At 55.5% G+C, this 27,604-nt stretch overlaps 3 protein-coding genes across 5 annotated transcripts in view; 1 reads left to right on the forward strand and 2 right to left on the reverse strand.

Moving 5' to 3' along the window:
• Positions 1–27,604, forward strand: part of PLA2G15 (phospholipase A2 group XV) — a 345,808-nt gene that overhangs the window by 265,029 nt on the left and 53,175 nt on the right. The gene's annotated exons all lie outside the window — the stretch shown is intronic.
• NDRG4 (NDRG family member 4) lies at positions 177–13,857 on the reverse strand. Of its 3 annotated transcripts, none has more exons than XM_065733284.1 (16): positions 13,722–13,841; positions 10,755–10,846; positions 10,612–10,656; positions 5,248–5,353; positions 4,762–4,882; positions 4,517–4,579; positions 4,277–4,337; positions 3,910–3,996; positions 3,722–3,778; positions 3,355–3,458; positions 3,069–3,125; positions 2,937–2,988; positions 2,746–2,793; positions 2,490–2,525; positions 2,287–2,338; positions 177–1,296 (listed from the first exon to the last, which is right to left on the reverse strand). In XM_065733284.1, exons 1-16 carry the CDS (start codon positions 13,756–13,758, stop codon positions 1,142–1,144), a joined length of 1,173 nt encoding a protein of 390 aa, XP_065589356.1. In that variant the 5' UTR covers positions 13,759–13,841; the 3' UTR covers positions 177–1,141. The 3 variants fall into 3 exon arrangements, with proteins under 3 accessions (XP_065589356.1, XP_065589357.1, XP_065589358.1); XM_065733286.1 differs by lacking the exon at positions 177–1,296 and adding an exon at positions 1,342–1,631 and having other exon boundaries at positions 13,722–13,857; XM_065733285.1 differs by lacking the exons at positions 10,612–10,656; positions 10,755–10,846; positions 13,722–13,841 and adding an exon at positions 8,018–8,109.
• GINS3 (GINS complex subunit 3) lies at positions 23,271–27,339 on the reverse strand. The gene is made up of 3 exons (XM_065733288.1): positions 27,136–27,339; positions 26,711–26,944; positions 23,271–24,847 (listed from the first exon to the last, which is right to left on the reverse strand). Exons 1-3 carry the CDS (start codon positions 27,313–27,315, stop codon positions 24,617–24,619), a joined length of 645 nt encoding a protein of 214 aa, XP_065589360.1. The 5' UTR covers positions 27,316–27,339; the 3' UTR covers positions 23,271–24,616.

Genomic DNA, 27,604 nt, shown 5'->3' on the forward strand with positions numbered 1-27,604 from the left:
GCAGCTAGCTGTGCCACCTGGAACCAAATGGGGCCTTGCACCCTGCGTGGAGCCAAGGCCCTGGTGGCCTGCTGGCTGCAGAGGTGAGACATGGGGGAACTATCCCCCACGGACAAAGCCAGGTGTGGGGCGTTCCCCGTGTGCCATGGGGTCGCCTCGCAGAACTGGCACGTTGAGGTGGGTGTGCCCCATGGGGCAGGGGATGCAGGAGCTTTCCCTGGAGTGGGGTGGCCTCATCTTATTGCTAATGGCTCTGCGGCAGTGGCAGCCACAAGCTGAGGGGGTGGATCCTCGCGGTGACCCCAAACCCAGCAGCCTGTGAGCCCTAGTGGCCTCAGACCAGGGCTGGGTCAAGGGGCAGACGTTGCTCCCACACGCGTTTTTGGTGGCAGGCGGTGATTGTCCTTTTTGCAACGCAAACAGGGCCAAGGCAGCACTGCGCATGGGATGTGGGCTGGGGGAATGCCCACGATCCCCTTTCTCCCTGATGGCTCAGGCTGAGACCTCCACCCCTGCCCTGGGCAGCCCCAGGGGTGCATGGCACAGAGGAGCACAGGCAGGCTGCAGCTGCTCACAGTGCCCAGCGTGCACCCAGGCTGCAGGTCCTGCCTGTGCCGGGGATCCCACGCAGTGCCCAGGGAATGGCCACTGGAGAGATGAATGGGAGCTGCAACCCCAGCATGGGCACAGTGATCTCCCCAGAATGACCACACACAGCACCCCAGCCCTGGCTTCCTTCTGGCTTGGCCACCCTTGGGAGACCTACTTCTCTGCATACTGCTGTCCTGCCCACATCCCACTGTCCTGCTTCATCCCACCATCCCACTCCTGCTCACCATCCCGGCCACATCCCTCTGCCATCCTCCCTCCCACACCAGGGCCGAGGGAACGCTGGGGAGAGCAAGGACTGAGACAGAGCCATGTGTGACCACTGGGCTGAGCTGCGACTCTGAGCCTGGAGGTGACAAAGAAAAGCTCCTCCAGTGCCCAGTGAGGGAGGGAAGCCAACAGCAAAGAAGATGAATCAACCCCAGGGGAGCGAGAGCACTGGCAGAGGTCATCCGCGGGGCGGGTGGGTGCTGGCGGGATGCTGACGGATGGGAGATGGCTCTGGAGGAAACGGTGGTGGCAGCCGTGGGCCTCAGCACGACACCTCCATGGTGTGGTTGATCTGCCCCATGGCCTCGCTGCTCTCCGAATGGGTACAGGCACGTGGTCGGGCGCCTTCCACCGAACTGGCGCTGGTGAGCGAGGCTGTGCGGGAGCGTGCCAGGCGGGTCATGCTGGCGGAAGGCACTGCACGGGCACAGAGAGAGGGTGTGGGTGCTCGGCCACGAGGGGCTGGGCTGACACTGCCTAATGCAAGCAAAGCTGCTGGCCTGGAGCTGGTCCCACTCCCCGAGGCAGATGGCCCCAGGCACAAGCTTGCAGCATGCAGTGCCACAACATGAGCAGCTCCGTGCTGGCAGAGGATGTGGTGTCCCAGCCAATCCCCTGGGCAGTGAGGCAGTGGGAAGCCCCAGCCACCGTGCTCCAGGGGGGTGTGAGCGGGGACGGCAGCTCTCCCAGCTCCCCAGGGTGAAGGAGGCACCTTCCTCCAGCCAGGCTGCGCAGAGAGCACAGCTCCTGTCCCGTGGAAGAGGGCACGGTGGGCATGCTGCCTGCACGGGGAGACTTGTCCGAATGCCATTGCTCAGCCCTCAGCCCTGGCTCAGGGTGAGGGCAGCCCACTTGGGCAAAGCAGAGCGGGACAAAAGGCACCGTCTGGGAAGGGCCAGCCCCATGCCCAGGCTGCTCCCATGGGTGCCCCAACAGCCCCAGGGCTCAGCGCCAGGAGGGCACCATGCAGCAGCGGGCACGGGCCAGGCAGCGCCGAGCGGTACCTGCGCCTCCACTCAGCCTCCGATCCTTCAGGTGGGCGACTGGCGGGGTGGGAGCAGGAGGAGGGCAGGAGGGCAGAGAGAGAACGTCAGCTACAGCAGGGAGGGGCTGCAGGGGACCAGAGGTCTCCTTCTGGCCCATGTGCGTGCACACAGATCTGCACGGGTGCACACGGACCTGCACACACACACACACAGACCCACACATACACAGTGCTCTTACACGCACAGCCTGTGTGCTCCACACCCCAAACACACGGATGGGCACCTTGGACACATACAGTGCTGCAGACACATTTGCAGCCCAACGTCAGGATGGGCACACACATGTGCCAGGCTCCTCTGTGGCACACACACATATGCACACACACACCCAGGCAGCCCCGTGCCCAGCCCTGGCACTCACTGTAGCCCATGCCTTGCAGGAAGTACTTGAAGGCTTCGGTCAGCTTGCCGGGCTGCAGGGAGAGAGCAGAAGGAGCTGAGGCACAGCCCCACACCACCACCAGTACCCCCTGGCACTCCTGTGCCCACATCCCTTGCCAGGCAGGGGCTGCACCCGTCCATGTCTCAGGGACCAGTATAACTCAGCCGACGGAGGGCACTCACCTGTGTGACCTGGGGGAGCCCACCAGAATCCGCCATCTGCAGAGAGGAGGTCCTGGTTAGTTTGGGGACCGCCTTTTCCCACACCCCAACCCCTGGTGCCTGCTGGCAGGATGCTACTGCCAGGTCACCCTGCTCACTCCAGTCCCACACAAACCTGGGGCAGGGAGATAGGGACAACCTGTAGTTCTGGAGCACAGGGCAGCAGGGTGCTGCACAAGCAGTGGGGGCCACCCTGCTACCCCTGTCACCCACCTACCTTCAGAAAGGTGGTGTTTGTGGGATCCAGCTTGGAATTACACTCCACCTGTGGGTGAGAGGGACAAGAAGTAGCACCCTGGGGTGCCCCAGGCCTGGCAGAAGCTGCCCACGGGTACCATCTTTGTTCCCAGCACTGTGCTGGCACATCCCACCCCAGGCATTCAAGCACTGATGCCTACAATCACTCACCACACCCTCTTCAGCAGGAGCATTGTCTCCCACCACCAACATCACAGGACAACTGGAAATGAGAGGAGGAAAGGGCACAGTCAGGGCTGGTGCTGGGCTCCTTGCCCTGGGCTGTGCCTGTGCAGCTCTTACCGCAGCGTCTTGGCGTTGGGCACAGTGCCGGGCCGGTTGATGTCAAGATCCCTGCGGCTGGAGGAGGAGAGAGAGAGCCAACGTGAGCACGTACGTAGGCAGGCACAGAGCTGGGGGGTGCCCAGAGAACAGCCCTGGTGTCCCAGCACACTGTGATCCCCCAACACAGTGCTCCCTGCTGGCCTGCACTAGAGGGTGACAGAAGCACTCAGTGGGCACAGGTCCCCATGGCACCTCGGGGCCACCCACCAGCTGGCGAAGACAGTGATGCTGCTGTGCTGCTTACCTGTTGTACATGTTGAGGAAGAGCTGGAGGTTGAACTGGTTCACCACGCTGCCAATCTGCTGCCGGTAACTCTGCACCAGTTCCGTGTTGTTCACCAGCTCCTCCTGCACCAGCAGGGGACAGAAATCAGGGCCGGGGCTGCCAGGTGCCCATGCCTTGCCCACTGAGAGCAGGGCAGCAGGATGCAGGCATGAATCTCACCCAGCACCAGGTGGGGCTGAGCCCCAGATCAGGCAGGAGGGATACAGGCAGGGCTGTGCCAAGCCCGTCCCCAGCACCACAGCACCACAGCACATGGGGTAGGGCAGAGCCAGCTGGGATGCGGTGGGGACAGGCACAGGCTGCATGCAGGGCGGGCAGCCCTTACCTGGCTGAATAGGTGGGACAGGACCGTGTCTGGCAGTGTGCTGGTGAGGCCCGAGAGCTGTGGAGGGAGCACAGGGAGTTATCATCCTGCCATGGCTGGCTCCTGCCCTGGCACTGCAGGGTGGCAAGGGATGGGGGCCCAAGCCCCAGGAAGCCACCAGAGCTTGGAGGGTTCGGGGTCCTGCCCACCTTGGCAGCTGCCCAGTCAATCCAGCCTTTGCCATTGGGGTCGATGTTCATGAGGACCAGCCCTTCAACCAGATCAGGGAAAATGAGCTGCACAAAGCAAGAGGAGAGGTGTTTAGCACAAGGAGGCAATGCATCCAGCAGCAGCACTGTCCATTGTGCAGGCACTGTGGCCAGGCCAGGGGCATCCCAAGGAGTTCTGAACCCCAACATGGGGCCAACATGACCCTGTCCCAACCCCTCCCACCCTCCAGGAGCCTTCCCAGCTGCACAGTGTGCATGGGGTGCCAGCTCCAGCTCCTTGCCCACATGCTGGGCTGGAAGGAGGCATGGGCAACTCAGGGCCTCCCCATCCAAGACCCAGGCTCACCGCAAACTTGGCCAGCACGTAGGCTCCTGCCCCCACACCAATTCCGATCACATATTTGAACCTGGAAGGCAGAGGGGTACATAAGGAACCGGTGGGAAAGCCCAGAGCATCCCTTCAACAACGCCCACAGGATGAGGCACAAAATGACATACAGGGTGCTGGCTAACCAGGACAACTGCCCCAGCCCCAAACCCTCCTGCCCCTCTGCTCCCTGCACCAGCAGAGGAGAGGCTGACTCACCCAAAGTGCTGCACCACACTGGGTAACATGGCAGCCAGCTGGTCCATGGACGGGTACTGGTACCTGCAGCAGGGGGGGCACAGGGAGGTGGCTGTGAGGCCTGCGTGAAGCTCACGGACCTGCTCACCCACCAGGCACCGTATTGCCCACACTGAGCTCTGACACAGCTCAGAGGAACCTGAAGCAGTGGCTGCCCTGACGTGGACAACCAGTGGGCACAGCAAGTCCCCAGCACAGGCACCTACCCCTGTGGGAACTGCGAGGCTCCTGCCTGCTGGCCTGGAGCATCCACGTGACACACCACGAAGTGTTTTGTGATCTCCTGCATGTCTTCATAGTTGAAGAAGGTGTTGAAGCAAAGCTTGTCTGTCAAAAGGAGGCAGCGATCAGAGACCAGACACCCAGCACAGAGCCTGGTGGGTGAGGGGAGCATGGAGACAGGTCATCCACTGTCCCATTGCTCCTTGGGCAGGAGCTGATGTGCCAAAAAAGCCCCCCACCCCTTCCCTCTGGGTTTCTGGCCCTACAGCAGAGACAGTATGGCCACTGTTAGCAAGGGCTGCGTGTCCCTAGCAGGAAAGGAGTGCATGGTGATGGACTGCAGGGTCTCACAACAGCCACGCTGCTCCCATCCGGCATGGCTCAATCATTCCCATCCTCCCCACACTGGTTTCAGACAGGAGCAGGGTGGCCAAAATGGACAAGGTAGCTCCTTCATCCCAGGCACTCACGGTTGAGGCCCACGTCGTGGTACGTCAGGATGGCAGGGCGGTTCCCCTTGGGCGAGCCCCGGATGACCACGTGCAGCAGCCCATAGGGCGTCTCAATGTCGTGTTCCTGGGGGAAGAGGAGGGATGGGTGACATCTGTCCTGCCCCACACACCCCTCCCGCCCCAGCGACACTCCCAAGAGTCGTGTGCGTGTGTGGCCACAGGCCTCAGTGTCACCAGCATCCCAGAAATGCCTTCCCCATGGGAACCATCTGTGGGTAAGCAAGCATCTGCCAGACAGCCCCATGGAGAGGTCCCCTGGGGTTCAGGGCATGCTGCCCCACAGCCCTGGGCAGGGATGAGTCCTGAGTTCCAGGCAGCCCTGCGTCCAGGCCAGCAGCAGAGGGCAGGGCACTGCATACAAATGCTCCCAGACTCCATCAGCTCTGCCCAGGTTGGAGTTTTCCCAAGCTGGATGCAGCTACTGCATATTTAATAGCAGCCTGTGGATGGTTTCTCTGCAGACTCTCCATGACTCCTCATGGGATCCACGTGCCAACTCCACACTTGCCTTCATCACTGACACGAGCAGATTTCACCTACGTGGAAGGCTTGGGATCCCCAGGATCGGCAAAGTCTGCCCAAACACAACAAAACCTCTTCCCGAGGTGCAGGAGGCTGCCCAGGAGTGTCTGGGAAAGCTGCAGCCATGTCCCAGAAAGGGAATACAATAAATACAGAGCATCCAGGATGGTACAAGAGAGCTGGCATGGGACAGGAGGACCACAGGAAGGGATGGAGAGTTTGGAATGGAGTGGAAAGATTTAGGATTGGATAGGTATGCAGGGTGGGATGGGATTTAGGATGGAATAGGTGTATCATGGACCACAGGATGGGATGAAGGGATATAGAGGTTTCAGATGCGATGGTTTAAGATGAGATGAGAGAATTTAGGATGATTGAAGAGGACTTGGGATGGGAATGGTCACAGAATGGGGAGGTGAGAGGAGAGAAGGATAGGACAGTTGGTCTCAGAGGGCCTGAGGCCACAAGAGTTTTGGCAACAAGATGAGAGATAACAGTGTGACCTACTTGGCCTGGATTCATTTACACCTGGGGTAAATAGGTAGGAGTCAGATCTCAAATATCACCCTGGGAAACGCCACATCCTGAGCTCAAAATGAGAGCTAAACGAACCACAAAATCTCATGGTCTAAAACAGCCGTGCCCCATACAGGGACCAGGAATGCCTTGTGCCTCAGTCTCCCTGGCTTGGGAGGGCAGTGCTTGCCAGGGAGAGGGGGGGAGTGAAGGGCAGCTCCTTCCCAGCCAGCCTCTGACCCTCACTTCAGCCTTGCTAAGGAGGAGGGAGCAGGAAGGACCACATTGCCAGGGCACCATTTCAGGACACGGATGCCCTTCAGCCCCCCCCCACTCAGCCATCAGAGCTTCCCCAGTGAAGGGGTTCCAGTCCTGCTGTCCCAGGCCCACAAGGTCACACCGGTGTAGCTTCATCCTCATGCCCAAACCCTGACAGCTGTGGACAAGCCCCATAGATGGGACGATGCAAGGGGAACGGCCCCTCCACAGCCACGTGGGCTCCCACAGGCTACACACCACCAGGACTTCAAGGACTGTGAAGGACACGGGCCTTGGGCAGGAAGAGCAGCTTGAGGACGGATGCTCCTTGCCATGGTGCCTCCCCACACCACAAGCTGCCGCTCCCAGGGGCTCACAGCACAAGAGGACAGCTCAAGGGCTCCTTGGAGCTGAAGCTGAGCTCCCCAAGGACACCCTGACCCAGCTCTCAGCCACAGCCATCACTCCACTCCCACAGCTCATGGCTCTTCCCTCTCACCCACCTCTGCAGGTGCTGAGCAGGGACACCATGACAGATGGGGAAATTGAGGCAGGAGAATGGCCTGGCCCAAGGTCACCAAGCAGGTTTCCATGTGGCACAATCCTGGGCACAGGGCTCCCTCCCTCCCACCAGCACTGCCCCCCTCACAGCCCCAGCAGCTCTCTCAGTGCTCCAAGCCCCAAATCACAATCCTGAGCTGCTGTCTTTTTCCCCAGTGCTGTGACACCCCCCTCCCCCCCCCCACAGCAGGCCATGCACATCCCTGCCTGCTGCAGCACTGCCGGGAGCCACAGCCCTGCCCTCTGCTGCAGATGCATCCGTGCTCTCTCAGGGGAGAGGCTCGTGATGGTGGGGATGAAGCTCACAAGAACGGGGTCACTGACAGCCCCTGGCTGCAGTGAGGTGCCACGGGGGCTGCAGCACCCATAGGTGCCTGGCAGAACTGATGAGTGCAAAACCTGTGGATGCTGAGCCCTGCTGAGCCTGTCACAGCACTCCCACCTGCCCACCCTCCACATCAGCCTGTTGCCATCACTGCAGAGGCTGCAAAACATCCAAGAGGTCGCTCCCAAATCGCCAGTCCCTGCTCCTCCGTCCCCTCCGCTCCCCCCAGGCCCCGGATGGGGTGCAGCCCTGCCCTCATTCATCCCAGCACAGCTGCAGCCACATCTCAGCTTGTCCCGGTGCGGCAGCTCGGCCAGGCCCGAGGAGGACGTGCTCAAGGACAATGCGGTCCCAAAAGCCGCGTCGCATCAGGGATGCGGTGGTGGTGTGGCTGCGTGAAGGAAGGGCTCCGCAGCGAGAGCTGAGCCCACCCCAACACCTGCCCAGAGCACGCCAAGCCCCAGAGGACCATCCTGAGCCAGTGGGGCAGAAAGTGGGGCAAAACCCGCCGGGAAGGGAGGGCAGCACGGCAACGGTGGTACCTACCCCATCCCAGCACTCGGGCATGGTGAGGACTGTGCGGGTGAGGATGCGCCGTCAGGGAGGGCCGGGCGCGGGGTCCCAGCGCAGGGCAGCGCTGCAGCAAGCTGGGGTGAAGCGGAGCTCTGCGCTGGCTCAGCCCCTCGCCTCGATTTATAACGGAGCCCCAGCCCTGCGCTAAGCCCTCCCTCTCCCTTCCCCCTCAGCCGACGTGCAGCCCCAGCAGGTTTGGCCTCCATTGCAGGCGAGCGCTGCGATGCAGCCGGCACTCAGCCATTGGCTGCCACGCGAATTATTCATGCTCCAATTGGCCCCAAATACCCTTGTTTATGAAGAAAAACGCCTGGCGCCGTGCAGGACGCGCTCCATCTTCCCTCCTTCAGCAGACCAAACAGGCGTAGGCACCCAGATGGGGCTATGCTGACACCTTCTGTGATGCACAGCATCCTCAAGGCAGAGCTCAGCACCCCTCACCTGCACCCAGTCCGTGCACACGTGGCTCAGTGTGAACACGCAGAGTCATGCTCGAGCCTGCAGCCATCCAGGCCAGAGCCTGCAGCAGTGAAGCACACACAGCAGGAGATGTGGGCCTGCACATGACCACGCGCAGAAATGCACGCAGAACTTTGTGCACATGTGTGGACACACATGAACGTGGCCCCAGTGTGCCAACACCTCACCTGGGAGCACAGGAAGGTCTGTGCCCAAGGTGAGAGCGTGCAGGTATGAAACAAGAAACACAGTGTGGTTGTACGGCCACGGAGCAGGATACATGACAGGCTGGCATGGACACAAATCCCCACACCCCTGCCTGGAGCAGGATGCTGGCACAGCCTTAATTTAGCCCAAACCTGGACAAAGCCAGTGGCAGGTGAATAAGGCAGGAGGAAAAGCCCAGCAGCCCCAGTGGGACAGACCGCATCCCTGGGCCACGCGGCAAGTGCATGCATGTCTCTCCAGCTGCCCACTGGTCTCATCCAGTAATGGTTTTTCACCATCATGGCCCTGTGTCACCCCCTGCACCTTCAGCACAACCCTACTGGCTGATAATCATGGACGCAAGCAGTCCTGCAGCCCGCAGCACCTGCCTGGACAGGTGGGATAGTCATGTTCTGTTCCTGGACCAATGCAGATCCAGCGAGGACACTCCTGCCCCCCTGGCCCCGCAGAGCCCTGTTACCCTGCTCAGAGAGGCCTCTGGTGCCCACTAATATCTCTGCCCCATCCCCACCCCAGCACCTTGCCACACCTTCCTCCATGCCCCAGCACACACTGCAGCAGTGGGACAGTGTCTCCAAGCAAGTTCCCAGGCCGGGGCCTTGAGCCACCACCAGAGTGCACGTGGCTTCCCCATGCTTCCCCAGCTTCACCAGGCAGGGGAGGAACAGGTGGGAGAAGGGACAGGCACACAGGCAGCGGGACAGCCTTCATCCTGCCTTGAACAAGCCAGGCTAGCTCAGAAACTGCTCTGCACTGTTTTGGGTTTTTGCAAAGCTTCTGAAACTGCCTCTCACAGTACCCTTCTGGACAAGATGTCAAGCTGCGTGCCATGCACACCACGAGGGGTGAACAACTGGCTGCCAGCTCAGGCTCCAGGAGCTGTGGGTTTCCCTCAGACTGGTGCCACTGGTGCACCCAGCCAGCACTGCGAGAAGCACACTGGGGCTGTGGTGAGGACTGTACAGAGAACACTGACCCAAGGACACCTATCCACAGGGGTTTCAGGGGCTGTGGACACCCACGTGGGTCTCCAGCAGCACAGCATCAGCAACACCACCTCCTTCTCCTTCCTCACCCTTGCTTTGGAGATAAAAGGCTGTTCCCACTGGCTCTGAAAACCACACCACACCTCCCTGCATCCTGACAAAACTCTTTGCTGTGCTCTGCCACACACATGGCCGATGGAGGGTGAATGGACCACTCCTAAAAGCCTAAAAGCACACTGCGTGTGCCAAAACAGACTGAGGCTCTCCTGCCCCTCTGGCAGGGTGAGTGAAATCAGCTCTCTGGTGCAACGGTTCAGCATCGGAGCTGGGAAGGCACAGCCAGCACTGCCAAGCCCCAGCTGCCCCAAGGGGAGCATGGCACAGGCTGAGCACAAGACAGAAGTGGGGACTGAAACTCAAGCTGGGACCAGGCACAAGCAGAGCCCACAGGGACTCATGGCCACAGCCTCCTGTTGCCTGGCAGCCCCAGGGCCAGGCTGTTCCAGGAGAGCCAGGCAGGACAGGGGGCAGTGTCCTGCCTCCCAAAAAAGAGAAAGACACTTTCACCCACCCTTTATGTAACTGGGAGGCTGCCATCACCCAGGGAACCATTGCCATGGCAATAGGAGAGGGTCTGGAAAAGCAGCTCAGTTTTTAGAAGAAAACATCAGTCCTAAAAAGGTTTTGTCCCCGGCCCATTGCCAAATGCCCACCAGCCACATCCGACCGCCAGCACCGAGTGCTGCAGTAGGCACCAGGCCAGCATCCCCAGGGGCTGTGCGGGCAGACCCACAGCCATGGCCCCCTTCCCACAGCACAGGCACCGAGCAGCTGCTGCCTGCCCCAAGCTCTGGGGCAAGAGACAACTCCTCTTCCCCCCACAGCCAGTCCTACCTTCCAGTCTGCGTCCACAGCAGAGAGGAACACGTCCGAGTTCTCCTGGGGGAGAAGAAGAGCCATTAGGGACAGAGCACAGCGGTGTCCACGTCCTGGCAGCCAACACACGGGGTCGGGGCCAGAGCTGTCCCCCAACTCACCAGCTCAGCATCCTGGCCCCGCAGCAGCGGCTTCTCCTCAGTGAAGCGCAGCTCGTGCAGCCCCGCCATGGTCATCTCCTGCAGCAGCAGCCCTGCCCGAGGGGAGGGGGACATCAGTGCCCTGCTGGGTCCTGCCTCTGCTGTCCCTCAGCTCTCCCTGAGCCTTTCTGCCCGGAAAGCCAAATCAGCTCCCATCCACTCAGCCAATGAGGCCCGGTGTGCTGGTTCGGCCAGGGGCTGCAGCAAACTCTGCTTTGAGGCCAGGAATGGAGCTGAGGGCTGGCAGCTCCTGGAGGGGCTCAGCTCCTGCCCAGCTCCAGGTCTCCCAGTTAAGGACTCAGGCAGACTGGGAGAGCAGTGTGTCTGTCAGTGCTGGTCACCCTGCAAGTACACAGCCTGGGGCGACAATGGTCCGATTTCCACTGCAGCTTCCAGCATTGGCCAGAGAGACAGGTCAATGTTTGCGTGCAGGCTGTGGGCAGAAAGGGTGGGAGCAAGGGAGACCTCCCTGCAGAGCCAGACTGAGGTGTAACATTTCTCAGCCATGCTGGGAGACAGAGGGATGCTCTGAGCTGGTAGGGAGCAGAGAGTCCACCTGAAGCTGGTATGGCAATGATGGGAGGAAGCCAAACTCAGAGCCTTTACTTACACAACTTTCCCCTCACCTGCAGAGCAGGTGCTGGCTGGCTGGCAGCTCAGCTCCAGAGCTTGCAGGGATGGTCCTCACTTCAGGTGTGAGGCTGTGCACTGCTGAGCAGGGCACTAAGACTTTGTACACCCCAATGCCAAAATACCCCCAAACATCAGCCCGGCTCAGAAAGCAAAGGGGAGTGAGGGGTCATACAGTGGTTGGCTGCACACAGACAGTGACAGAGACAGGGGAATGGGGACAGGGACAGTGCAGGCTGCCCCATGCACATGCAGGGTGGGTTCCCAGCAGGTCCCACTACCCATTGCCACCTGTTCCCTGACACCAAGCCTCCAACCATGTCCCTACTGCTTCCCATGCAATCCCTCCATGGAGACCAGTGAGGATGGGGCTGTGCCAGCACCAAGCAGACCCCAACCCATCAGCAGCCTCAGCTGGACCTGGAGGGGCATCGCTGGGCACGCTCACCCCTGTCCCAGCCACCCAGAACACAGAGCTGATTGTAAGCTTCCCTCCAGAGCTGTGTTCTGCTAATCCAACCGAGTTTTCAGATGAAAAACCAAGCAGGCTCTGCCACCTGGCTGCTCTCTGCAGACACCACACTTTGCTCTGCTCTTTGAGAGTGGTCCAACAAACCAGAGAGGTTTCGAAGCAGAAACACCAGCGCAGAGCCTCCCAGAGCTCCTGCAGCCCCGGTCCCACACTGGCTCCAGCCCCGTGCCCCATCTCAAGGGAGGGAGAGTTAAGAAGTGGGGGGAAATCAGCCTCACCGGGAGCCAGGTCTGGAGGAGAGCAGGAGAGTTCTGCGTGGCCGCGGTCCTAGGGCGGCTGGGGACAGCGCTTAGCGCACGGTTGGTGCCTTCGTTAATTAAAGCCTTTGGCTGATAATCAGAGGGAGGGAGGCTGAGCGAGAGGAACAGCCCCGTGATCTTGGTGCATGGTGGGGCGAACGCCAGCCCATGGGGGACATGGGAGAACCCCACACCAACCAGCATCCCCAGTGCAGGACGGCCATCGGGAGCGGTTCTGGGCTCAGGAGCAGGAGTGGAGCTATGGGTCAGCCCTGGGGAACTCTGACAGGGAACCCCCAGAGTGCCACAGACCCCAAGCAGGATCACAGCCATGCCATGGCTTCCTGGGGTGCCCCAGGCTGTGGTGCCAGCCAGCAGCAGTGTGGGGACCCTCCAAGTCCTGCCCAGCTCCAAGCTGCGCAGCATGTGATGGCTGGGGAGATGCCAATGGGGCAGCGCAGTGAGCACTTTTCCCTCCAGCTCATCCCGATGCTCCCCAGCAGCACCTATCCCCAGGTGCTCCCACTCTGCCCACATCCTGGGACACATCTCCCTAATCTCAATCCAGTCCAAACAGAGCATGGCACTGTCCACGTGCACGGCCAAGCAGCAGCTGAAGGCCGGGAGCACGGTGCACTGGTGCTCCCCTGAAGGCACTGCTGTGTAGGACACACTCTGTGTGCACTGCCAGGAGCAATTTAAGCGACCCCTTTCCATTTCCCTCTTTTCAATGGATCAGACACGTGCCCGGGAACCACCCACCCTGGGCTCTCCACGGCATGCCAAGCAAGAACCCTTGCAAACCGCTTTTCCCCTGCAACTTCCAGGGGTGAGCAGGGGAAGGGAGATGCAGACGGCTGCGGCTCTGCCCTGCGGGGCCCTGGCACTGCGAGCCGAGATGCAGTTGGAGGCAGCCCCGCTGGCTTTGCCTTCCCTGGAAACCTGCAGCCCGGCTTATTGAAGAACCAGCATACGGCAAGGAAATGCGTTACTGCTAACCGTTACGTTCATCAGTGCAGGAGGGGTTTAACAGCGGTGCCCAGAAGGCAGGGGACCCGCCTGGGCCTTCCCGCTGCTCCCCGTGTGCTGCCCAGCGTGGCCGTGGCACCCCGGGGTGCTGGCACGGCTCCTCGGGGCTCAGGGAGCCGCGTGAGGCACGCGGGGACGGAGGGCAAAACCAAAGTCGTGGGGCTGCTGGAAAACCTCGCAGAGCACAGCGTGGGCCCCCTCCCACCCCGCAGGCTCAGTACAGACCCCCCCAAAGCCGGGCCGAAGCTCACTGGGGAAGCTGGCGGCAGGGCTGCTGGCCCCGAGGGAGAGCCGGAGGGATGCTCCGGCAGCCCCACAGGAGGAACCCCCTCAGCCCTCCTACTTCCCCAGCCCACCCGGGGCCACGAAAGCCCCGAGCCCGAGGGCACGGCCGGGGGCTGCGGCGGCGGGGATCGCAGCCAGCGCGAAGCTCAGCCCCGGCCCGAGGGATGCGGCAGCGCGACCCGCGGCCCCGCCGTGCCCCCGCGGCTCGGGTACCTGTGAGCAGCTCGATCTTGTGCCGGAGAACCTTCATGCCGGGCCGGCGGACCCGGCGCGGGGAGCGAGCGGAGCTGGAGCGGAGCGGAGCGGAGGAGAGCGCACGGCGGCGCAGGGGCGAGGCGGCACGGCCCCGGGGAGCGGATCCTCCCCTCGGCGGGGCCGGAGAGGAGGGACGGAGCCGGGGACGGGGCCGGGGATGGGGCCGGGAACGGGGCCGGGGACGGGCGGATAATGGGAATAAGGGAGGGGGGAACGAAAGGGCGACTGTGGGGCTGCTGTGCAAGAAAGGGAGCGGGGTGCAGCCCCAGAGGTCCCCAGGAAAGGGGCTGTGATGGCTGAGCAGTGTGGGGTACCCCACGGTGGTCAAGAGGACCGGGAGGTCCTGTGATAAGGGGGACGTGGATGATGGGTATCCCCACAGCACGGCCAAGGAGTCAGGGGACAGAGAGCGGGGACAGTGTTAGACATGGGGACCGAGGTGTCACCCAGGAGATGCCCCCATAGTCCTACAGGGAGGTGTGGGGTGGTGGGTGTTTGGGACAGAGGGTCACCCATCACCCCTGTGAGCGCCCAGGTCTGCGGAGGAGTCCAAGGGCTCCTAAGGCAGCAAGGCATGAAGCACTGCTGTATTTGCACCTTCTCGCTTATTTTTTTGGTACTGTTTTAATTCACTTTCTTACAGATGGAGAGGATCAGGTGGGAAGACTTGAGCATCCTGCAGACTGCTCCCTGGGGCTAGGACTCCATCACTCACTCCTCCCTGGTGGATACTTTCAGATTAGCTGAGGTTTATGGTCTCCTAAACCACAAGACACTGCACGAGGGTTGGGATTTTGGTGCTGGGATCTGGGAGACAACCCCTGGCCTGGAGATCCTGGGGACCAGCAGGATGTAGGCCTCAGCTGGAAGGGGAACTTTGGCAGTCCCTAAAACCATCAGCTGCTCACCACAATGGGATGTTGGGGAGCATGGGGGCAGTTCAGCCAGGAGCTGGCTCTTCCCTGCCTTCTTACATCACAGCAAAGGGTCCTCAGATATGATGGGGTTGGATCCTACTGATATTGTGCAAATATAAACCTCTTCTAACTGCCAGGGATTCCTACAGGAGTAAATGATTTTCCCACCAGGAATTTATCCTCTCTTCACAAAGTTTAACTTGACCAAATAACAGCTTTTAGATGCTACCTTGCCAAAGGAGCGTGGCCATATGGCTGGAATAATCGCACAATTAATCGGGCATGGAGAGTGCAAGAGGCTTTCTGTGCACTGAGCTGGAGGCAGCAGCATAACCCTGTGCAGGGGGGTTGGAATCTGCACGCACGTGGCGCGGTCTGCACCCTCAATTGCATGTTTAAAGGGAGTTTTACAGCATGGATTTTTCCACATTTCTCTCTGCAGGTCAATGTGGCATTTTCCACACGGCTTTCCATGCGCTTTTATCTCAGCTACGTGACAGCAAGACAGTCAAGCCAAGGTCTGGCTGTGGAGATGGCATCAGGGAGGTCACAGCCGTGGACAAGGACTCGTGGAGGATCAGGGATGTGGTGTGCAGACTTGTGCTGCTTTCTGGTGTTTGTTCCTTTCCTGGTGGCATCAGAGCTGGGGAGCACTTTGCCTGGAGATGTTTTAGTGGGTGATGATTCTGAAGCTGAGCTGCATCTGTCTGAGGAGCATCCCCTCCTCAAACCAAATGCTTGTGTCACGTGGCAGAGCATGGGGCAGGTGGAGGGGAGAAGGGGCCTGGGGTGGCAGACGTGATGGATGTGCATGGTCTGGGTAGGGGACGGGTGCACTCAATGTGGCTTTATTGAGCAGGAATTAGGCACTGCCCCCAGGCACATGTGATGATGTGCAGAGGACTCAGAACTAAATTTAGCCCCAGTTGCGCACGAGTGTGATGTTTTTTACTGTCGCCCTTAAATCACAGTGTTGTTTGGGGTGCATGGCTTCTGGTCCTGCCTTGCTCTGCCCTGGATCTGTGATGGGCTATTTTGGTCAGTTCAGAAAAGGGAGAAACAAGGAGAACTAGCAACGGATGAAAAGGGAAATAGTTCCTAAAACACTCCTGGGAACTGGCAAAGCACAGGGCACCCAAATCTCTGGACATGAAGACTCAGCCCATGGTCACACTCAGCCACGCTCTCCAAAGGCAGCACCAAGCTTGTGGCAGTGCTGGCAGGCCTCCAGCTGTGGCCACCTCCTGCCCTTGCAGCATAGGGCTTGCAGTAATTTTCCATCCTGGCTGCAAGCTCTGCCTCAGCCCAAGGGCCCCAGCGAATTGTTCTCACACATCTCTCTAATAGGGCTGGGCTACAGTCAAGTTCCTCTTTTCATTCACTCGCAGCCCCCCCACTGTGGCAAAACAGGAGAATTTTGATCAAAAACCAGATCAACAACCAGCCCAGCGAGCTGCCAGGCAGAATCCCATGGGTCAGCTGCATGCAGTGGTGATGGCACTCAGGGCAAAGCCAGGAGCATGGCAGCGCTGGGGACTGCTGTCAGCTCAGTTCTGAGGCTGTGTGCAGGAGTGCAGTAGGACCAGGTCTTACCTCCACGCCTGCAGCAGGAGCTGTGTCCAACAGTCTCCATCACAAGGCCTCAGAATGCTTCTGGAAACACCAGAACCTTGTTCAGGATACATGGAAACCACAGCACTTGCCTGTCTCATGTGGGTTTGGTGTGCACAGGGGCAGGTGCCACCTCCCAGTCAAGGAGGAAGCAGTCCCTGCTCACAGCCAAGCCAGGCTTTAAATTACCTGTCAGCAGAACAGAGCTGGGCAGAAAGCAACTGTGTGCATACAGATGTGCTTAACAAGCTGATAGGCGTGAGACAGGGCAGACTGCAAGGTGTCTCCTTGGAGTCTGGAGGCTGGCATGCTCTCATAGACAACATTAATAAGCATTTCCTTCTTTAACCTCCCTCTGGAGAGTGGGGGTAATGCCATTCCCAAGGCTCCAGGGTGCTCTGATGGCTTAGAGGTGGTGATGCAGTGGGAAGGTTTGATTATTCCCCAAGATTCCATAGTTGCCTTTACAGCCACTGATGGTGTCTGGGGACACAGAGGCAGGCATGGGCAGGAAGCCCCTCTCTGCTGGCTGCTTGGGGGGCACCACAGTTCTGGGTAGGGTCTGTCCTGCAGAAGGGCACTGTGCTCCTCCCAACACCAGGGAGCATCACTAGTGAAGACCAAGTGGTGCTGAGGGGCACCTGGTCTGGAAACACACACTGCTTTCCCAGGGAGATGCAGTGGGGCAGGGCGGCACGCGGAAAGGCTGTCAGCCCAGCTAGACCTTTCCTGGGCAGAAGAAGGCACCCAGAGGGGTTGGGCCAGTCCCCACACCCCCTGCTCCTTTCTTGGCCTGAGAGCTTTCATAGAGCAAATGCACACCCGACTCCCCATGCCTGCACCCTGCCAGCTCTGCCCCTGACCTTCTCCTTGACCTGCAGTTGATCGATGCCTCTCGCTCAGAGCGATCCATTGGTCCTAATGATTTCGTCCTGCTCCTCGCTAATGAACTCTCATGTGGTGCTGCATTTGGGCCGCAGGCCTGGCAGATGCTGAGGAGGGAAGCAGAGGGACACGATGTTAGTTTTGGAGTTTTTAGCCAAAGCACATCACTGCGTCCTCCTGATCCTCCATTGCACACCTCCCTCCCCTCTCCTGCTCCTTTCAGCCCTGTTCTTTAGAGAAGCCAAGGTGAAGCCACCCGGTGCCCCTGCACCGGTGCAGGGTGCTGCACGGCATGACCAGTGCCATTCCCAGGGCTGCTGCCCTGCTGTGCCCAAGTCCTGGCCAGCCAGAAAGAGAGGCCTGGCACTGACCTTTGCTGGGAATCCAGTCACACGCACCCCATCAATAACAAACTGCAAGATAACAAAATGAGCTGTCACAGCCAATTAACACGCTGGGCTTAATCAGCTTGTGAGTTTTCAGGGGGGAGGAGAGGAGCAGGCTCCAGCCCGAGGGGCCAGCTGAGGGGTCTGCCAGGTGGCAGCCACTCCTTGCTGGCCCCCCTGGCCAAAGGAGCCTGGCCAAGAGCCAGGGCTGTGGGAGGGCAGAGCTGTGCACAGAGGTGAGGAGGACGGTGCAGTGATTTCCTTTTTTCTGTGTCATCCTGCCCTGCTGACTCAAAGCTCTGGGTACAAAGAGCTTCCCTCTGATGCTGCTGGTGCAGACGCAGAGCAGTGCCCATCTCTGCCTGTTTATGTGCACCTGAGCCCAAACTGAATGGCAAAAATCACAGCTCAGGCTCCAGGCAGTGCTTGGTAAAATGATGGTAATAAACCCGGACGGTCTGGGGCAAATCTGGAGCCTCTGCAGTTCAAACAGGTATTAATGCCTTCGCCAGAGTGTCTACAGTCTAGCTGTGGGCTTTGAAGACAAATGTTTGAGGGTTGTTTTGATGGTGCCTTTATTTCTCTATCTGCTTCACTGTTTGTTCCCATCTGTATTGCAGCCAAACCGCCCAGTTAAAGGACTACGCTATTGGGTGGTTATCTCCCCACTCCCATTTTGCTCTAATGCATGAGAAGAAAAGACATGCTGCATCTTAAGCATCTGCCAATCTCTCAATCTGAAGCCCAGGAAAACTTTGCCTGTTTGTTCAGGCCAGATCTCTTGCTTGTGCAGGTTTTCAAGCCATTTTTGTAATAATTGTGCTTCTGCTTTACCTAGGGAGCACCTGAGAGCCCTCAAGGGACAGGCAGAGCCTTGTAAGCCACACCAGCTGTGAGCACGTGTTGGCTTGTACAACGTCCATTTGCCTTTTACCACTTCTGTTGTCTTAATCACAGCATCATCATGACTCAGGAGGCATCTCCTTCACCAAACCCTGCTCAGCCTAGGTGCTGCCTGTGTCTCAGCAGCATACAAGCATATAAAGGACAAGTGAGTTCCACCCTTCAACACAAGGGATTTCTGCCTTGCTGCAGGGCAGGAAAACCTGGATAAAGTATGTTTCCTCTGACTGCAGGAGAACCCTTTGAAGAGCTGGAACCATATGGCTTCAGAGAGGCTAACAAAAGGCAAAAGACCACAGTGTGTCCTGCCAATCAGATAGAAAGATTACGGAGGCCGGTGGCACTGCTTGGCAGCCCGCCATCAGAAATAACTCTTCAAAAATAGAAGCATGCTAATCTCAGGAACCTTCTAGTATTGTCAATCACATTAATGAAACCAGAACAAATGCCTCAGCTTTTGGTGGCTGTGCTACCCCCTGTAACTTTCCACGTGGCTGAGGAGTGGTCTGGCTGCTGCAGCACATTGCTCTCACGCACAGTGCTGTGGTGTAGCAGCGAGGTCAGCCTGGCTGGGCTCCCAGGAAGCTTGGCACCTGCCCTGGGAAGCCAACAACCCTCAGTGCCGGGGAAGAGGATCCCAGGATCGATTTCCTCTATGAAGCAAAACCAGACAGTGGAGAGTACACGGGGAAGGTGGGAGCTCATAGTCTTCCTGTGGGGCTGGTTGCCTTCCTGTGCCCGTTGCTCCTATGGCCAAGTGCTTCCAGGGCTACTGTGCCTGGCAACTTCTTTATAGCAGCTTTTCTTGCTCTCTGGAAGCTCCCTTCAACAAGCTGTAGCGAGGAGAAGGTGGACACAACTTTACTTATCCCCCTGTCCCTAGTTGTCCCAGATTCGTGGGGATATACTATAGAAATAGAAACAGTCAGAGAGCCCAGCTCCCTCCAGCACAGCAAGGGAACCCAGGATGGCAGAGCCCAGCCCCAGCAGATGGGCTTTGGAGTCTGAATGGCACATACTGGTCACAGGGCTCAGGCTGGCAGGGAAGGATGGGGTGGGTAGAAAACATGCAACTAACTATCTGGTCTTTTTCTTTCCTGATCTCCGTGAACTACAGCCTTCAAATATGCACACACTCATCCTAACCTCACTTCTCAGGCTGTCTGTCCACCTCTTTCTCTGTGAGCAGTTCTTGGCAGCTTTCTCTCACTCCCTTCCTTATGCAGCAATCAGCAATACTTCATTTTCAGTGTCTATGCCAACTACGACATCCACTCTTCTTGCATGCTCAAATTCTAGACAAGGCAGTGCAACCTAAACTCATCTTGAGTCTCACTCAACTACAGTTTTCACCCTGCAGGCACAACAAGAAGTCCGTCAGCCATCTACTTTGGTCTCAAAGGCACAAGAACATCAGTAGGGTTCTCACTAGCTTCAACTGAAACAAGCAGTTCTGATAGGGCTCAACTCCCCCTTGATGTGCCCAGCAGTGCACACACCAGCCCTCCCAGGCCATGGCCATGTGCTCAGGGCAGCAAGAGCTGCAGTGCACAGCAAGCCCACAGGTGGTCTGAAGCCAGAAACACTTAACTGCCCAGCTTCTTTCACAAGCAGGATCTGTCTGCCCCAGGCTTGAATCCCTCTGCCTGGTCAGTGTGAAACTAAGCAAAGCATGCTCTATCAACTGGAGATCAGCTCCCAGTGCCAGACTTAAAAGCAAACCCATCAAAAATAAGTTTCAAACACATGTGGCCTTCCTTCATTCCGTATTCAATGTGACACGATGAAACCACAGTAGCTGTTATCCTTCCATGGATTTTTGTGTGAAGTCTCACTGACGATTCAGCTCAGCATTTTGTGCTCAGGCTGCTGTCAGCTCTAGTAAAAGTACTTCTGAGTTGGCAACATCAGGCAAATGGAGCAGAAATGCAGGCTCAGCTATCCACGCTTGGCCACCCTCCTGCCTGGCCAACTGGCTGTTTGGGTGGAGGAGGAGGATGCAGAGGGAGAAAAGTGCTTCTCTGTGTTTAATCAGATCCATGGCAGTCCTGATCAAGCTTAGCAGCAAGGATTTAATAGGATGGATCAAGGAAGCCAGTGTGAAATCCGGAAAGAGAAAGCACTTAGCTCTGTCAAGCACTCACCAAGTAACCAGCTGAGCTCTGGTAGATGCAGCAGAGCTCTGAAAGCCTGACAACGTATTTGCTGTAAGTAATTATGTTGTTGCTTCCAATCTAGAGTACAAAATCATTCAATCACCATAAAAAGAAACTGAGGTACAGAACAGCTCTGAGCTGCCCGCTGCCAGGCAGAGGCAGTGCTAGACAAGAGAGCTGGATTTTGAAATAAAACTACAATCTCCTGAGCCCTATGATGTGCTATCAAACAATGTGCTTTTAGAGAAAGCACATCTGGGTATAGAAGCAGCTCTGTGTGAAGAAAGCATACAGCACCATCCCTGTGCTGGATTACATCTCATCTCTATTCAGCAGTTGGGTCAATTAACATTTTGAATGAAGCTCTTCTAACAGCCAGGCAACAAAAAACAAAGAGAAGATGACTGATTGTAACAAAATGCTGAGTTGCAGCTTGAAGCAGTGCTGGAGCACCTGGTGGGAAGGCAGGGCCAACCCAGGGGAGCTCAGGTGCACACAATGTACCTGAGTGACCAGAACAGGTGGAGCCAGGATCCACCCCTTCCCAGGCCTCATTTAAGGGTTGGCAGTGGAGGCAAAGGGCTCTTGCTGGAGATCCTTTCCTGCCTGAGGCTTTTTAGGGGTAAGCAAATTCTTTTCTTTGTTTCTGCATCCCTGATTGGTGTATTTGAGCACATCGTCACCCACTGCAGCTCAGGACTTTGCCACTGTGTAGTCACTGCTATGCTTTCCATTGTGTTACAGTGTTATACTGATCTAAACCAGAAAGGTTTGTGGTGTTAGTGTGCTAATTTTCAAAATATTCCTTGCTGCTGTCTCTTCTGGATGTTGCTGGTCAGAATGACTGCCTATAGCTTCCCAGCTGGCAGAAGCAATCAGTTGTTTCTTTCTACTGATCAAAAATAAGCCAAAGCTAGAGGATGAGAAGAGGCAAAGGAAGTCAAGGAAGTGAGCCTTTTGTGAAATGATAGTTTGGATAGGTGGAAGTTTGTCCATGGATGGTTGCAGAGTTCTTTGTGTTTAACTGGGCCTCAAACATGCATGGCTGCCTCACCTACTTGGAAGAGTACACGGAGCAAAATAAGGATCCTAGTGCCCCAGAAGCTCACACAAAGATTAATGAAACTGGAAAGCTTTCCTCACTTAACCATGCCGACAGCTCACTGCCAGGAAGTTCAAGTGACTCGATCTTTTGCTGCACTGGTGCACAAGCAGCTTCCTGTTCATCACGCACCACAGCCAGGCACTGGAACAGAGCACCCAGGGAGGCTGCCCAGCAGCAGCAGCTTTTCAGGAGCTATTCAGACAAATGTGACCCTGAGATGAGTCAGATGGGAACAACCCTTACCTTTGGGGAAGGACTGTACCAAGTCAGTGGGTTTCTTGGAAAGTGCATCATTAAAACCCAAAGAAACATTCTTATGTGAATGGATAGCTAACTAGCATCCCAAATTTCACCTGTTTTTGATTGCAATGAAAAACACTGTAGCAATACTGTGTAATACATCTCTGGACTGCTTTCTCATGGATCCCAGTAGTCCTGCAGTTTGGAAGATGAGGGATGTGGGGAGCAATGACACAAGTTCTTTTCAAACCTCTTTTTGTGCAGTTCTGTGATCTATTGTGCTGTTCGGATACTACAGAAGTTCAAATTCCTCTGACACAGCTTGCTGCTGTGCAATCATAAAGGACAGTCTGTGTTCATAAAAATTAGAGTGCTCTTTTGTCAGCTATCCTAAAGGCTTAACAGCAGCAGTGGGTGTCTGCAGTAGCAACAAAGTACTTCCAAATAGCAGAAAGCATTCCAGCCAGAAATTAAAAAAAAAAAAACCCAGCAGACTATCAGATCTACTAACCAAAAGCAGTAATTAAAAAACACAGGATCAGATTTATTTTTAAGGGTATTATGGTGTTGGTTTTTTTTACTAAGCACTCAGGGTTACTAGAAGTGACATATCTGACATTAAGGACTGCTTCAATTTCCCTGCTCTGCAACGCTGCACGAAATTCTGGTGAGCATGCACCATCTGCTTGGATTTTGTATCCAGCAGTAATGATGAGAAATGCTCTTACAACACAGGAAAATGAATTTGGAGAGTCATCAAATCTAGATACTGATTTTGGTTATAAACCAAGTAGATCTTAAAGCTACCCTCTTAAAATGACCTTTCTGGATCTAAAATGTTTTGCTCACAGATGGAGTTAAACTTGCTTCCCTTGCAGCTGGAACACTGAATGCAGTTCTGACACATGACTTGCAAGGTATGCTTTCCCACCTGGAGCAGTGGGGTGTGAACAGAAACAGCCAAACTCCACCTGTTGGCTGCTGCACTGCTGAAAAGGTAACATGGAGTCACATCCCTTCTAAAAAAACATCTTTTTGTGAAAATGTGGACTTACAAAATCAAGAGCTTGTATCAGGTTGGAAGCGATGCTGCTGTTGCTTCATCACACTGCTCCTGCCCCCGTGGGATAAGTCAGACAGCTGACTGCACCTGACTGCAGGGAAACAATTCTTGACCACGTCACCTAAAAGAGAACAGGAATGGGATGACCAAGACTGCATTGTCCTCTGCAGCCATGACTTTGCAGAGGTCTAACTATGACTAATTTATCTGTTGCTGGACAGCTGACAACATATACTTCATGTTTCCATAAAAATATTTATTTGGCGTAAAAATACAGAAATAGAAATTATAGAAATGTGAGGAGAAAATGCATTTGATCCCATACATACTCAAAATACTTTGTAAGGCACAATTTCCAGTTTGTCTCCCCAGCAGGTGCTGAAGCCAGCACTCTGCCCCCTCTCACAACCTCCAGGGCAGAGCTTCAGAGGAATGCCCATGCACCACTTGGACTGCAGGTCTCCAGTCTGAAGAATCTGATGTCCAGATGCACCTGCAGAGACAGGAAAAACTCCTACAAGACTTGGTGCATCAAATCTTGAAGGTCTTACATCAGAACTGCTGTTGTTTCCCAGTGACTCCCAGAGCAGGAAGGCTGAGCATGCAGGATGATAACCACTGCACTGTTTAACAAGTACCAGCTTCAGTCACTCCTCCTGGCAGTGATGACACTTACTAGGATCATTTCACTGATGAATTGAGTTTCCTTCCTTGTGATCCATTTGCTCTGTCCATCCACCAGTAACTAAATTCAGCAATCGGATTTTTCTCATGGGAAAACAGATGACACAGAGGTTGATAATGGATGACTTCTGTTAAAGCACCTGATTTAAATCCTGCCCAAATGAACTTCTGCTGCCCCTGTAAAGTGAGTGGAAAAGCTCAACATCCACTGCAGATACATCCATCACAAAAGGCACTCAGAAGATGGGAACATCCTCCATTGCTTGTGGCATTGATCCCATAGGGGCTAGAAGGGAAAGATAAGACCAGGCAGCTCCTCAGACCTGCACAGGTGAAGTATTCTCCAAGGTGTGTACTGGATGCTGTGTACAAAAATCAGCAAGGAAACGGATCCCTGCCTCATGGAAAGCATCTTTTATACTTAGATGTATGTGAAATGGGGAAAGTTCAGAGTGGCTTGTAGCACTTTTTTTTCATATCGCTGAGGTTCTCCAAAGAATGAGGAAGCTGGAAACATATTCCCAGGAGCCTGGTATGTGAAGGATGGCATACAAACAACTACACTTCTTCCCAAACAGATTTGGCACTGTAAACACCCATTTGGAAGATAAGGAATGATAAATATCAATTACCCTTTCAGAAAATCCTCTCCACTCAGCAAGCACTGTAACCACAGATCCTCAGGAGTGGTATGAGTAAGCTGTAAGGCTATCTGGTAATAGGATGTGATCTATTTTTTTATATACTTGCCATCTGCCTTTAAAATTTGCACTAGGCTAATCTGAATGTGTTAGAGCTCCCATTAACGGACAGGGAGTCTCTCCTTCCCCAGAGCTGATCCACCTTCCTTTTTTGTGACCATCAGCCTGCGTCCCCAGCTGCAGCTACCTGCTCTTGAGGCTTTTAACCCTCCATTTCTGTGAATTTTCTTTTCCCATAATTCTGGACCAGACTGGAAGCTGTGATTTGTGAAGCCTGTCCCTTTTCCCAGCACTGGAAGTCATTCAGCCCCTTCTGGCCAGCTTGAAATAAGGCTCGCTCTAACTCATCCAGCCGAGCCACCAGGCTCGACGTGTCTTCATTGTAGGCATTCTGAGAAGAGTCCATGATACGACGGAAACGGCTAATAAATGTCTAAAGAAGAGAAGCAGAGTTATTGACACATAAAGCAGAGGCTGCTTCATGAATGCTAAAGGCCTTTCAAGACAGAGGAGATGGAGGTTGGACCCATTCATACACAGTTGGTGCAGGGTCTGCCAGCTGCTAGCCAGGGCTGCTGCACACAGCACCTATTAATCCTGGGTTAAAGACAAGCCAATTCCTGTCTGAGCTCAAGGAGTATCTGATACACTGGAGAGGAAGCACAGATAGAATTAGATTTGGCTTCTCTCTAATGACAGGCTTGAGCAGACCAGAGGGTGTAACACAATTAGCATCTACTCCATCTCCTTTAACCAGTGGAATGAATCTTCTGTCATGGCAGCTGCTGTAGGAACAGACAAGCTGCAGCTTGTGAATGGGCCAGAAGATAGGCCATCACTGAGAAGCATTCAGCAGGCTGAAAGAATGCTTACCCCCCCAAATCTACAAATGACATTTTAAAAAGTGGAAGGATATATTTAAAGGTGTTATACCCAAACAAAAATAAGGAGAGGAGTCAAAGCCTTATTTATGGTGGTGGTTCTGATTTTTTTTTTTTTAAGTCAAACAGCACAGCTCCTCTCATTTGCTTTCAACAAGTTACACTTTGCAGGCTTTGAGATTTGTCAACTAGTGATGTGTGCTAAAGTGCTTCCCTTGCTAGGAATGTACATCAGCAGAAGGAAAAGATGAGGTTAGGTGTGGTCACCTCCTCAATGCAAAAAGCAAGCCTCTAGTGGACCACTTCAAGAAAGGAGTAACATTTGGTAATTTCATTAATGAACTTAAATAATGGAATACAAATTCCTTGTCAGAGAAGCAGACGACATACAGGAACAGGAGGGGTGACAGCAGACACATGAGGGACAGAACAATAATTCAAAAGTAATCCTGACAAACTCTAAATATGGTCTGAAAATAAGAGGATGTATTTTAGCTGGGACAACTGCAAGGTTAAGGCAGAAATGATGAGCTATAAAAATGCAGTATGGAGAATGTTATCTGTGTATGCAGAGTGTACTACCTCACTGTGGACTGCAAACCAAACACGTCAATGTCGTGCTATCCAGAAAAATAGAGAAGCTGTGACACGATGAGCAAACAGCATCACGGCCTGGAAAATTCACAAAGGAATCTCTCTGTTCACAACACAGATCTTAAGCAGGAAGATGTGTGCTGTTTGAGACACTGCCCATCAAAGCAGATGAAGCTGAACTGGAAAAATACCAGCAGCGATCAGAGGTTAGGAAGCATGACACAGTGAGGTGCCAAGTGAACTGGGACCATTTATCTCGGACTGAAGAAAAACACTGTTCAAATGCATAATAGCCTGCTGCAGGAAGGAAGAGAATAATCCATTCTCAGCAGTTACTTTGTGTGAGACAAACAGAACAGAGCTTGTACTGCTGTGAAACAGATTTTGTTTAAGCCTAAGATAGGATGGTGAAGCACTGGCAGCTGCACAGGACAGTATGAAGTCTCATCACTACAGCGCTTTAAAAACCAGTCAGAAAAACAAAAATAAGATAGGGCAAATCGATTCTGCCTTGCACCAGGGGGACAGATTAAATACAATTGCATCCCTTCTAGTCCTGTTTTACAAGATTTTCTGAAATATCATATTTACAGTGTGGAAACTCCAAGCTAAAATCCCACTCCTGAATGGGCACTTGAGGCTTGCACTGATAATAAGAGGCTGCACCATTCCCCACAAGGGTGATACCATTTGATCTAGAAATCTTTAATTCATTCAAAAGTTATTTGAATTGGCACAAGGTATTTTTTTGGACTGTGCTGACCAGATGGGAACAAAAAGATATAGAAACAGAAACTTAAGGCCTTGGCTCTAATACTTGCCTGTAGGATAGTCTGAGCTATCTCAGGATTCTCTGGATTGTCAAAGTTCAGGAGCTGCGAGCCAAACCCATAGTAGTACGGCCCCATTTTATGCAAATCGACCACATTGGCGTCAGCACTGAACACCGTCCTCCAGGCCTCCTTGTAGATCTTCGGCAGCTCCACAGAGATCAGCCTCCTCTTGCTGTCGTGCAGCCCCTTGGCCAGCCACATCGGGATCTCCAGCTTTGAGCCCTGCGCAAAGAGACAAAGGCAAAGGTTATCCCCAGGAAAACACAGATGGACCAAGCCCGGACAGCTGACAGGTCAGGTTAGTGCCCAGAGCAGCCTCGCGCTCCCAGCATGCCCCGCGCCGCGCCCCGCTGCCCGCCCTGCGCTGCCCCGCGCGGTGCATGCCGGGATTTGTAGTTCCCGCCTCCCGTTACCTCAGGGATGGAGTCCCCCGAGCCGGCGCCGGTCCCTTGGCCCAGCGCGAAAGCCAAGCGGGGCAGGCTGCTCTCCGCGCGGCCAGGCAGCTTCTCCTGCGACATGAGGATGTCGTCCAGCGATAAGAAGTTCTCCTCGGGGCCCAAGCCCGGGCCTATGGGGAAATAGGCCTCCGCCATGCTCTCGCCGATCCCGCTCGGCCGCCGGGATGCAGCGCCGCGCATGCGCGCAAGGAAAGCCCGCCCGCCGCGGAGGCGGGAATGGGGGCTGAGGGGCGGGCAGTGCTGCGCTGCCCTGTGTGGCACTGCCGCGCGAAGATAGTCACATCAGCGCCAGTTTATTAAATCCTGCACTACTTCATTTTTCTCTGCGAGAAATAGAGCACAAGGGTGCAGGCCAGGACGTCAGTGCGACCTGTTCTCATCACGTACCAGGCAACGCGTGCTGCAGAAGCGTTCCGTAGCAAAT

The sequence above is a fragment of the Cyrtonyx montezumae genome, unplaced genomic scaffold (assembly GCF_038088225.1).
Source record: "Cyrtonyx montezumae isolate F1298 unplaced genomic scaffold, pur_monq_1.0 scaffold_17, whole genome shotgun sequence".
NCBI classification, from domain to species: Eukaryota; Metazoa; Chordata; class Aves; order Galliformes; family Odontophoridae; genus Cyrtonyx; species Cyrtonyx montezumae.

What these genes read in the sequence shown, in the direction of transcription:
- GINS3 (XM_065733288.1), bottom strand. Translation starts at nt 27,315, where the DNA reads ATGGCGGAGGCCTATTTCCCCATAGGCCCGGGCTTGGGCCCCGAGGAG. An exon ending in CGGGGGACTCCATCCCTGAG is followed by an intron (nt 26,945 to 27,135) that starts GTAACGGGAGGC and finishes CTCTTTGCGCAG; the next exon opens with GGCTCAAAGCTGGAGATCCC. An exon ending in TAGCTCAGACTATCCTACAG is followed by an intron (nt 24,848 to 26,710) that starts GCAAGTATTAGA and finishes TCTCTTCTTTAG; the next exon opens with ACATTTATTAGCCGTTTCCG.
- NDRG4 (XM_065733286.1), bottom strand. Translation starts at nt 13,758, where the DNA reads ATGAAGGTTCTCCGGCACAAGATCGAGCTGCTCACAG. An exon ending in CTGTGGACGCAGACTGGAAG is followed by an intron (nt 5,354 to 10,611) that starts GTAGGACTGGCT and finishes CTCTTCCCCCAG; the next exon opens with GAACACGACATTGAGACGCC. An exon ending in CCACGACGTGGGCCTCAACC is followed by an intron (nt 4,883 to 5,247) that starts GTGAGTGCCTGG and finishes TCCTTTTGACAG; the next exon opens with ACAAGCTTTGCTTCAACACC.